The 11,221-nt window shown below is 48.0% G+C and overlaps 2 protein-coding genes across 2 annotated transcripts; one reads left to right on the top strand and one right to left on the bottom strand.

Annotated features, from left to right (window-relative positions):
- Nucleotides 1-441: 441 nt before the first annotated feature.
- On the top strand, nucleotides 442-4,018 carry FAM86A (family with sequence similarity 86, member A; the record flags this gene model as incomplete). Its single annotated transcript, XM_008939242.1, has 6 exons — nucleotides 442-545; nucleotides 754-855; nucleotides 1,620-1,753; nucleotides 2,458-2,771; nucleotides 3,584-3,733; nucleotides 3,918-4,018. Coding segments are annotated over 6 exons (905 nt in total), but the record flags the coding sequence as incomplete, so codon positions are not given.
- A 2,171-nt stretch (nucleotides 4,019-6,189) lies between these two features.
- LOC103771922 (chitobiosyldiphosphodolichol beta-mannosyltransferase-like) lies at nucleotides 6,190-10,952 on the bottom strand (the record flags this gene model as incomplete). The annotated part of the gene is made up of 7 exons (XM_008939241.1): nucleotides 6,190-6,324; nucleotides 6,640-6,715; nucleotides 7,476-7,590; nucleotides 8,485-8,595; nucleotides 9,399-9,458; nucleotides 10,027-10,065; nucleotides 10,818-10,952. Coding segments are annotated over 7 exons (671 nt in total), but the record flags the coding sequence as incomplete, so codon positions are not given.
- Between the last annotated feature and the right edge of the window lie 269 nt (nucleotides 10,953-11,221).

The following is an 11,221-nucleotide window of genomic DNA, read 5'->3' as shown; positions in this document are numbered from 1 at the left end:
GATTAATTCCCGAGCTGATGGCGACAGAGAAGTGACTTTGGGGCGCAGTTTGTCCCTCGGCCCAGCAGAACGGCAGATTTCCCTCTCGACCTGTTATTTAGCTGTTCTTAGCCTCAAAACTGAGACCCACGTGCCCGAGCACGGGTGCCTGGTGCCCGGAGCCTGTCAGCCCAGCGGGGCCCGTCCCGGGGCGGGAGGGAGGAGATCCCGGAGCTCCCAGTGATCCTCCCAGTGATCCCCTTCTGAAAAGCAAACCCCACATTGGCTGCAGCAGATCTGTGAACTAACAAACTGATCCGAAAATGCCCGGTTTCACTCTCTAGCTCAGCGTCACCCCTTCTCGCCGCAGCCTGAACCACCGTGGCTCTCTGAAGAGCCAGTCACCAGCTCCCTGCCGTCCTCTGTGCCTTCCCCAAACCTTCCCGTGGTGTCTGGTTTCAGCGGCTGCTCTTCTGTTGTTTCAGACCATCCTCCACCCTCTCTGTGTTAAGTATCCCCCGTCCACCGAGTACCGGCGACGCTTCCTAACCCAGCTCATCAAACAGGTAGCGCCTCATTTTTACCCCTCGGGTGCAACCCTCCCTCAGCAATCTGCCTGTTTTACACTGGGGGCCAAGCTGAATGGTTTCTATTAACCAAAAATAGCCTTTGGTGTAAAAATTAACAGCTGATGATGCTTTAAGTGGGGTTTCCTGTGGGTATGTTTTCTCTTTGATGACAATCTGGTGCCTGAAACTGTCCTCTCTGTCACAGCATGAATCCACAGCTGCCGAGCCCCTGGATGAGCTCTATGATGCTCTGGCAGGGATCCTAAATGAGGAAGAATCTACTCGTTGCTACAAAAACTACTTACTGGTGAGAACTAACACCAGAGTTGTTACAGATCCCTTTTAATCATCTCAGCTAAGAGATAATTGGCTTTAAAAGTAACCCCGCCAGAGACGCGGAGTGCTCAAGATTTTTTTGCAGGATTATGAAGTGTAGAACCTGCTGCCATCTGCTCCACCCTGGCCTGGATCAGCACTAGTGTGGCCAGCAGGAGCAGGGAAGGGATCGTGCCCCTGGGCTGGGCACTGGGGAGGCCACAGCTTGAGTGCTGGGGTCAGGTTTGGGTGTCACAGGATCAGAAAGACCTTGAGGGGCTGGAGAGGGTCCAGAGAAGGGCAACGAAGCTGGGGAGGGGTCTGGGGAACATGGCTTGTGAGGAGTGGCTGAGGGACCTGGGGGTGCTGAGCCTGGAGAAGAGGAGGCTGAGGGGAGAACTTCTGGCTCTCTACAGCTCCCTGACAGGAGGTTGGGGTGAGGTGGGGGTCAGGCTCTTCTCCTGTCACCAGCAATAGGATGAGAGGCAATGGGCTGAAGTTGCCCCAGGGGAGGTTTCAGTTGGATCTTAGGAAGAATTTCTCTCCTGGCAGAGTGGTGAGGGATTGGCCCAGGCTGCCCAGGGAGGGGCTGGAGTCACCATCCCTGGAGGGGTTCAAAAAACATGTGGTGGTGGCACTTGGGGACACGGTTTAGTGGTCACAGGAGTGTTGGGTTGGTAGCTGGACTTGATGATGTTAGAGGCCTTTTCCCACCTTGCTAATTCTCTGCTCTCTGCCTCCCCGTGCCCCCTCCAGCCCACGGGGGATGCTGTCACCCTCTCTGAGAGCGTGGCCCTGGTCTCTGGAGGAACCACGGGGCTGGTGACGTGGGATGCTGCTCTGCACCTCGCCACCTGGGCCATGGGGCACCCCGGGGTGCTCAGCGACAGGTAAGGAGGGAGCTGCACCACTGCCACTTCATCATGCACAGTATTTACCCCAGAAATACCAGGAAGGACCACACCTCCCTGCTCCTGGCTCTTGTTTGTTCTAACAGACAAACCTGAACTTGGAGAGGACCTGGCAGTTCTTTTTAAAGAGGTTTTAGGATCAGTCAGCCTGACCTGCTCTGGGAAGCAGGCTGTTAAATTTCAGCTACCACCCTGTCCAGCCAGGAACTTGAAGTGAAAACAACTGGGCTCCTCCTCTCGGCTCTGCTTCTAAGCAGTTGAGAGGAAGAGGCAGTTTGGAGGGAAGATTCAGCTGAATAAAGTACCAGCCTCTCCTGGAAAGGAGCTGTGCTGCTGAGCTGCCTCTTTCTCCCCACTGAGCACAGAAAGAGCTGGACAGCCCCTTGGGATGGAGATGCCCACACTGCCCCAGTCTAAAACCTGGTGGGGATATCTCTCACCCCTGTGGTGGAAATGCTCTGTCCATACACAACAGCAGCATTTCAAGTAATTCATTTTTAACAGTAATTAATTTTTACCACCTCTCCCTGTTTTTTGAGACAAAGGTCAGATTGTAGATGGTTTACTCAAAAATGGCTGAAATTCTCTGTAGCTGACCTTACCTTTAGATATCCTTAGAATGTTTTGATTTCCTATCTCAGTCTGGAGTCCTGATCCATCCCTGTTCCTCCATCCCCCTCCAGGACAGTGCTGGAACTGGGCAGTGGGATTGGCTTCACGGGAATTGCCATCTGCAAAACCTGCAGTCCCAAAACTTACATATTTAGTGACTGCCACCCCCGTGTCCTGCGGCAGCTGACAGAAAACATCCTCCTGAACGGCCTGGAGGTGGGGCCTGGGACTCCTCCTCCTCCTCACAGCCCAGCCCCGCCCCAGGGCCGGCCGGCGGAGGCGGCGAATCGCCCAAGCCCCAACGTACTGGTTGCTGAGCTGGACTGGGGCTCAGCCACCGAGAGCCAGCTGCTGGGCCTTCATCCCGACGTCATCATCGCAGCAGGTACGTGGCACCTCTGCTTGGGCCTCGCTGGGCAGTGCCAGGCTGGCTGGAGGGGGTGGCTGCCTGCAGGACTCGCTCAGCCCTGCTCCAGAACCTCCCCCAGGTCCTGTCACCATTCCATCCATTTTTAGATATACATAATGTCCAAAGCAAATTATTTTTCCCTTCTGCTTGTTTTTCTTGGAATCCAGAAACAGAAAATGAGGAATCTGTCACTCTTAAGAGCCTCAGCAGTAATAGCAGGCAATCTTGGCATGCTTTTGAGGGATAATAGATAAAAAACTAAACCCATGAAGCTGTTTTGAAATTTGCCTACATATAAAACTAGAGGGATTTTATAAAAAAAAAAAACTAATAATGGAAAAATCTAACAATAAAATTTCTTTGCTGTAGCTACAGGATTTTACCCCCTGATTTGAGGCTTTGCAAAGCAAAAATTACCTAAGAATTCAGGTGAAATATTTACATAATACACTGCACCCGGGTGAAAAATGGCAAAATACATCCTCAAAGGCATCAGGGGATGGGTTAAATAAGTGAATTCTTGAGTATCAGCCCCGAGCATGAGTGATGCAGGTCCCAGTGGCAGTGCTGACAAGCAAGGCCAATGTTTTGTACCCCTCAGTGATCTGTTTTTCCTTCCAGCACAATTCCTGCTCTCCAAGGGGATGAGTCCAGGAGAGAAACAGCGACGGGTCAAACCGAGTCTTCTGCAGCCAGCCTCTAACATACAGATTCTATTTTTGTTCTGTATTTTACCCTGCTTCTTGCTTGACTCTGGATAAACACTGCACGTTTTCCTTTCTGTGCAGATGTGGTGTATGATCCAGAGATAATTTTGGCCCTTATTGGCGTGCTACAGAAGCTCTCCACTTGCAGAGCAGCTGGGAAACCTCCCCAGGTCTACGTCGCTTCCACCGTCCGCAACCCCGACACACATTCCCTCTTCCAGGCTGAGCTTGGTAGGTGCCTTCTTCAAACCCATCAACAGTTTTGGCATCACTGTTAATGGTTAAAATATTCCTCAGGCTTTGCCTGTAGCTTGCTGTAACCCCGGGCTACAGGTCTCCTCCTCCAGAGCTGCAAATGCAGCTTTGGCTCCTGGTGCCATGAAGCAGGCATGATTCCCAGTGTCTCTCCCTGCAGCTGAGGCTGGGATTGGATGGCAGATGATCCCAGCCCACAGCAACAGGAGTTTTCTTTATGATGTGCAGCCAAATGTGACCATCCTACAGCTATTTCTATAGACCTGGCAAATGGGACAGAGTTTGAGGAGCTGCCTCTTCCTGGCACCTTCAATTCCAGAAGCCCACAGGAGAGGCACTGAGGGTACAGCTGCAGGCACAGGCTGTTGTCAGAGTGGGTTACAGCTCTTCCTACACAACTGACCTGCTGCCCCTGTGGAGTCATCTGCAAACCTCAAGCAATAGAGAAAAAAAAACCCCAAAAGCCCCAGTCTGCTGCACTTTGCAGGACTGAACTGTGTTTTTTGGTTCCTAGTTGTGTTTGGATTCATAAATCCTGCAGGACGAGTAGCTCAGCCTGACAAGGGAACAATCATTGTTTCAGGGTAATAAATATTTTTTAATATCAAAACCAGCTGCAATTTTCTCCTCTTTTTACACCTCTATACACTTGCAGTATGGGTCCTCTTAAGTGTAATACCTACAGTGAGTGTAGCAGTGTCACAAGCTCACGTGCTGCTGGGAGAGGAGGCAACAAAGTGCTGTCAAGCAGGACACAAACCAGGACCCTGTTTACATTTCTGTCCCCTCCAGCCTGTCTGTTTGGAAGCCATCCTCTCCAACTGGCCAGAAAACAAACAGTTTGGGGAAAGCTCTAAGTAAACTGCACGGAGGAATGACTGAGCTCACCTCTGAAACCTTCCACAGGCCATTAATCCCTTTCCTGTTGGGCAGTATTGGGCCTGAAGCAGGAAATCAAATCTGCTGCTCTCCCTCTTCTTTTTTGACTTCCTTTTTCATACCTTGTGTTAAAAGCTACTTAGAAGCCAACAAATACTTTTTCCTCCTCCTCCTGTAGTAATGGAGAGAAAATGGATGACAGGTCACTTGAAGAATCATCTCACTCTTCAAGCTGAAGCTGTAACTGCCAGTATTTAAAATACTTAAGATTTATAATTTAAGTATAAATTTGTTTTCTAAATTATTTAAAAGTGGGACATGCAGAAGTAACCCCACCCCAGGTTCTATCTCCCTCTCCCCAAGAAGGAAGAATTCAAAGGTACTGTTCACAAACATATCTAGCAGCCCACACTGGAGCTCCTTTACCTTCTCTTACACCAAGTTCTTCAAGTCCTGTACAGGTAGCTCATTTTGGAGCTCAAAAATTTTATTTGAGGAAGATGAAACCTCTCTAGAGCTTTTGGCATTAGAGAAGTGCCTAACTTACTTCCTGATTTACTGATTTTACACATCAGTGGCTAAAGGGGAAGGGCCAAACCACCAGACAGGAGTTTGCTTGACAGCAGGAGGAAAAAAAATACATCAAATCAACAAGTAAACCTTTGTAGATCACTCTTCAGTCAGGAACTGTTGTTAACCATCTACCACCACTGACCAAGGAACTCTTTAGAGCAGTAATCACATGATAAACCCAAGCACATCCATTCCTTAAATGGCTGACATCTATTTTATAATCAAAAAGGTGATAAAAAAAGCATCTTGCCAGCATCAGTGTGCATGTGAGTACTGATATGAACAATAAAAAGATGAAAGGTATCCCTGAGTGCACACTGAGACAGTGAAGTGCCCTTTTATTAAGCTGTACACACATTCTGGGTTGATTTCTTCCCTTTTCTACCCATCTGTTCAAAAGGGATATATTTTACATTCTTTCCTGAGGTAGAGGCATGTTCACTGCAGCATATGAGGGCAACGCTCACTGGAAGGGCCATTTTCCTCCAAGTGGTCAACAAAGTGGCCAAAAAACAGTGGCTGCTCTTTCCCATTCTTGCACACGCTGTAAAAAGGAAAATGACTTTGAAATGAAATGGTTCTGTCTCAATAAAATCATACAAGAGGGAAGACTAGCCAAGAATATTAACTGCTTGAAAAAATAAACGCCCCACTGTACCCCAAAAGAGTTTAAATAAAAGGTATCTCCCTTTTTCAATAAACAAGACCCAAATCACCTACTGAAGTGCTCACTGTACAATAGATGCAACAGATAATAGTTTAGAGCACAAGGAACCACATCTCCTCTCTAGACCCACACTGCCAGGACACCTTCAGCACCACTCTTACTCCCAGATCACAAGGAAGAGGTGTGTCCAAACGTGTTCCAAGATGAAGGAGTTAAAAACTGCCAACTCTAGACAACAGGAGGTGTTTATTCACTGTTTATCCACTGATGCAGCTCTAGGAATGCCTCAGCTTCTTTGACACCCCCAGTGCAGTCAGTGCTTCTGCCCAAACAAGGGGAGCACAGTCTGGTCCCAGCTCTCGTCCCAGCGCAGCTCCCTGGAGGCACGAAGGGTTCTCCTGAAGTGCTGAAGTTTGCCCTCCAGGGTAGGAAACCCCAAGAAAAGCATCTGCCAGTTGAAAAGGAAAAACAGAACAAATACCATCACAGCACATTTTCAGGCTCATCCTAAGCTCTCCCATGTTAACCCCCAACGACACCACCACAGCAAGAGAGTGCTCTGGCCCTTTAAATGGTGAACACTGACAATGCTTAAAATGTTCTTGCCAGCTTCAGATTCACATTGAAATAGCAGTGAGGCAAATGAACACTCCCTGAGCAGAGCCTGAGAACACAAAACACACAGATGACAGTCAGAGAGGGAAAGGGGGTTCAAAGGCAGCACCTCTGCAGCTCTAACTCGAGAGAAAAATCAAACTTTTACCTTTAGTTGTTCTGCCAGCTCATTGGAGTCCCTAAATATCAGCCCATTCTCATCGTGTTTCACCAGTTCATGTAAACTGTGAACAAAAGCCAGAGGGGAAAATGTGAGGGAAAAGGCAGCAAGAGGGACACCTGCATTGGAACATCTGCACAGTGACACCCAAACAGGTTGTGCCAGGGCACATGTGACACCATGATGCTGGGTGGATAGACAGGAGCTTCATACCTGGCAAAACAGAATGAAGGAGGCAGTTATAAACTGTTAAAGATTGTTCCTCTCTTCTCTGTCAGACTAAATCCACCATTAGAGTACAAAAGGGCCCTGGCTCTGTCTTGGTGCCACTCATCTGTACACACATTAAAGAGCAGGTCAATCATCTGCTTTAAAACTCACCCCAGGAGGAAAACCTGCCCATGATCCCATTCAGGAGAGCTTCACAGAGAATTTAGCTTGCTTTATAAAGGCTGTTTTCCCAAAGGAGCACAAATCCTAAGGCTGCCTACACACACTCCCCCCTTCACTGATCAGACCCATCTCTGCAGAAGGAAGCTTTGTTTAAATGAAGTCTATGGAAAGAAAAGATTACAGGGTGGTTAATTCTTTAAAGGTGTGGATGCATGAAGTGCTCCCAACTTTGTAGAAACTAGTGTTCATTTTTTGGTTTAAAATCCAACCACCTTCCTTTCTAACTTATCTTATTGAATAACAACACAAAGCTACTGTGGCATAATACTGGAATCCCATTTGATACATGCAGCAGCTGCTGAACTCCTGCTCTCTGAGAACACCATTTAAAACATTCCACTCCACCTCCTCCAGAACAAGCAGCCTCTTACCATTCAAAATGGATTGCACACACAGGTAAACAGCAGCCAAACATATCCACCACCTTCATGGGCAAATCCAAACCACTCGAGGACTTGTGCAGACACACCCCCAGGTCTGCAGAGCCTGGGAAGGCAAAGAGAACAGACAAGAGGCTCAGCCCTCTGAGAGCAGCATGTCAGTCTCACTGTAAAGCTTTCTATTTATTTTTATTTGTGTCCTGCTTCAGGTGATGCAGATGGAACAGGAGCTACCTCCACCATCCTCCTGAGTGACTCCTTCCAGCACTGGGGTGGAAAAAAAACCCCACCCAAGTGAATTTTTGTCATTTTACAATCATGTGTTCTATGAAAGGGAAATTTTAAACCCCACATTCTTAAGGCAGCCTTTCTGCCTCCTCATCTCTGCTCAGCACAGGTAGATGCACAGAACTCTGGCAGGATCCAGACAGGATGTGCTGTGTGGCTCACTGGTGACCTCTTCCAGCCCAAGTGATTTCTAAATCACAGAGTAATTTTATAGATATTATGTTAATTAGTTAAAAAATACCAAATAACCACTGGTTTACAGCCATACAGACCAGCAGCCTGAAACCCTACAGAATACAGAGGAAGCTGAATATGTATTTTATAACTTCCTGAAGCTTACTCCCACTTTACACCAACACAAGGCACACACTGAGGAACTGCTGCTCCAAGGGGGTGTTCATTTAGAATTCCAGCTCCTTTTGGATGCCTTAGGACTCCATTTACTGAAGTGACCCTGAGAGGAAAGCAGAACATGCCCAGGCACACTGTGCTTCAGCAGTTAGAGGAAACAGAAGACAAAGCACGGGCTGAAGCAGAAGCACAGCTACACCACCTGCTCCTTGGGAGAAGCTGTTGTGAGAAACATGTAATGATTCTGCTGGTGGGGATTCAAACCTGTGAATATCCTGTCACTAACCAGCAACCTCACTCCTTCACCAGGTTCTACCACCTCTCAAATATTCTCAAGCCTGTTTCCTAACCCAATACTTACCCAGCAGAAGGGGGTAATCCTCAGCTTCCAGCCACGGTGTGCAGATCTGGATGTGTCTGAAGTGCAGTGTGTTTATCAGCTGGCTGTAGTAGTCTTTCAGAGGACCTTTACCTGTTTCAAACCAACAAAAGAATCTTTTGTTTCTTTATCAAGATGACTGGAAGTAGTGTGGAGTAGTGTGTCAGTGTCAGCTGAGAAATTCCTATCAGGTACAGCAAAAATGAAACCACACAATCCCCAAAACAGACACAAAGACTAAATCTCCTTGAAAGTGCCACCAAGCCAAGCTTCATACTCTGTATTTAAAAGGATCAGCGACCAATGCAGAATGACAGAATCATTTTGGTTGGAAGACCTTCAAGACCATTGAAGATCCAACCATCCCCCACCCCTGCCAGGTCCCCACTGCCCCGTGTCCCTCACCCCACATCTCCAGGGCTTGGAAACCCCTCCAGGGGTGGGGACTCCACCACTGCCCTGGGCAGCCTGGCACAGCCCTGGGCAACCCTCCAGGGCAAGAAATTGTTCCTCAGGGACAACTGAAACCTCCCCTGGGGCAGCTTGAGGCTGTTTCCTCTTGTCCTGTCCCTTGTTCCCTGGGAGCAGAGCCCGACCCCCCCCTGGCTCCAGGCTCCTGTCAGGAGCTGTGCAGAGCCAGAAGGTCTCCCCTGAGCCTCCTTTGCTCCAGGCTCAGCACCCCCAGCTCCCTCAGCTGCTCCTCCCCACACTTGGGCTCTAGACCCTTCCCCAGCTTCGTTGCCCTTCTCTGGCCACACTCCAGCCCTTAACCAGACATAAAGTCATCAGCCCCTCCTCTCTCTTCACCATCCACAGAAGAGACAGCACAGGACAGAAGTGGAAATGGAGTCTTCTGTATCAGCCCTGAAGGAACTGCACCACAAGTAAACCCTCACCTGTTATGACACAGACTAAAGATGGAAGCTCAGCTCCCTCATTGATGTATTGCTCATAACCTGGAGAAGATAAAAAAACTGATCAGTTGACAAATGTTTGGTTTAGGAATGGTCACAGTGTATTAACTGTTCAGCAGCCTGCTTCAGGTAATTTCTTTGTAAGCATATACCCAGTAAAATAGTATATTTAGCAATGTTAAAATTGACCAACTTGTCTAGAAATGAATTATGGTCTGTTAAAAATGCTCTGTTCATTAAGACTTTGTTTGACTCCACTGCATCATCTGTTTCAAGCCACTGCCTTAGAAACTGCAGCTGCAAAGTCTAAAAAAATCAGAGAGTGCATGGTCACTACTTGCCTATGAGCAGCAGCCTGTGGAGAGTGTTTGTAGCAGCCTAGAAAATAAAACTGCCCTTTACCAGCTGGTTAGAAATGTCCCTCTGACAACTGCTCTGATGGAAGCCAGATGTTGCACTTCTGTCTTTCAACTCTGACTCTAAAGCACTGCTAAACACATCTGCATTTTTCCTCTGAATCCAGAAGCTCTTTAGCAAAACCCTTTGTAAGTGTGCAGAAAAAAAAAACATTCCCCTTGGAACAGGCATGATTCATTCTCTTCACACCCACCTTCTAAAGCTTTTAAAAGCACTGAGAAGTCTTCATCCTCTGAAAGAGAAGGCTGGATTAGTGACACCCACATTCCTTTCATTTATTGTCTATAAATAACAACATTCAAGACTTTCCCCACCTTCACCTACAGGAGTTAAATACAGAACAGGTTTTCCCTATGAAAAACCTGTTGTAACTATTTTCAGAAATAAAATCTATGAAGGCATAAAGGGCATTTTTGCTCTCCTCAATGGCAACGTGGCAGACACATAAGCCACAAATACAACACATCCTCAAAGCTATCAAGTTTAAATTCTCTAATTTTTACTGCTAGACAATGAAGTGGGGAAATTGCCCTGTTAATTCAAAGGTACAGACCAGTCTGCCCTAGTTACTAGAATTGGATTTGTTTCCACTCTGCTCCTTGTTTCATACAGAGGAAAGAAAAATGGATATAATACAGATTATCAGAAATATAAGAGTAATATTTTAGTGTCTTAATCTGTTTTACACCACCACGCGAGGCCTTGAATGAGAGTTAAGAAAGAGGAAATCTTCTTTTTAGAAGCTGAGCCTCTAGCCCACAGCTGTATCATTACAATACAACTTACAAAAATCATTTCTTTTTAGCCACTGAGGTCCATCATAGACAACTTTGTCTTCAAACTCTCCCAGCAAAGTGAAAGAAACCCAGAACTTCCCCACTGGTGATGGAAACGTGCCTCTGTAGCGAGTGAGGCAGCACCAACAGCCCTAGGTTGATCTTTTCTCCAACAGGGGTTAAATATTGAAAAGGTTTCTTGCCAAACCTGTCCAGCTCGTGCTGCTGATGAGGAGGGCTGGCCTGCCCCTGCTGCTGCTGACCTGTCCTGTCTCATCCCTTGCAGTGAAGGCTGTCAGCTCTGCACGCCCGCCGGCGGGCCCTGCGCTGCGGACACAGCGTCCTGAGCAGGGGTGACACAGGCACAGCCCCCCCCAAATCCCCCCCACCCCCCCAGGAGTGCCCTGCTCAGCTGGCAGGGATGGCTGGGCACTGGGGTGTGGGTTTGCTGCTTGGCTTCCTCAGAAGCACAGCACTGAGATGCACAGGGAGACCTGATAGTAACAGAGACTGCTTTTCACCTCCCCTGGCGCTGCCAGGAGCCTCGGGACACCACTGCCATAGAACCAGAGCCCTGGACTGGTGTGGGTGGGAAGGGACCTGCCAAGGTCA

Source organism: Merops nubicus, unplaced genomic scaffold, assembly GCF_000691845.1.
Source record: "Merops nubicus isolate BGI_N331 unplaced genomic scaffold, ASM69184v1 scaffold19054, whole genome shotgun sequence".
In the NCBI taxonomy this organism is placed as follows: Eukaryota; Metazoa; Chordata; class Aves; order Coraciiformes; family Meropidae; genus Merops; species Merops nubicus.
The sequence above is the reverse complement of the archived record's forward strand: the minus strand, read 5'-3'. Positions and strand labels throughout refer to the sequence as shown.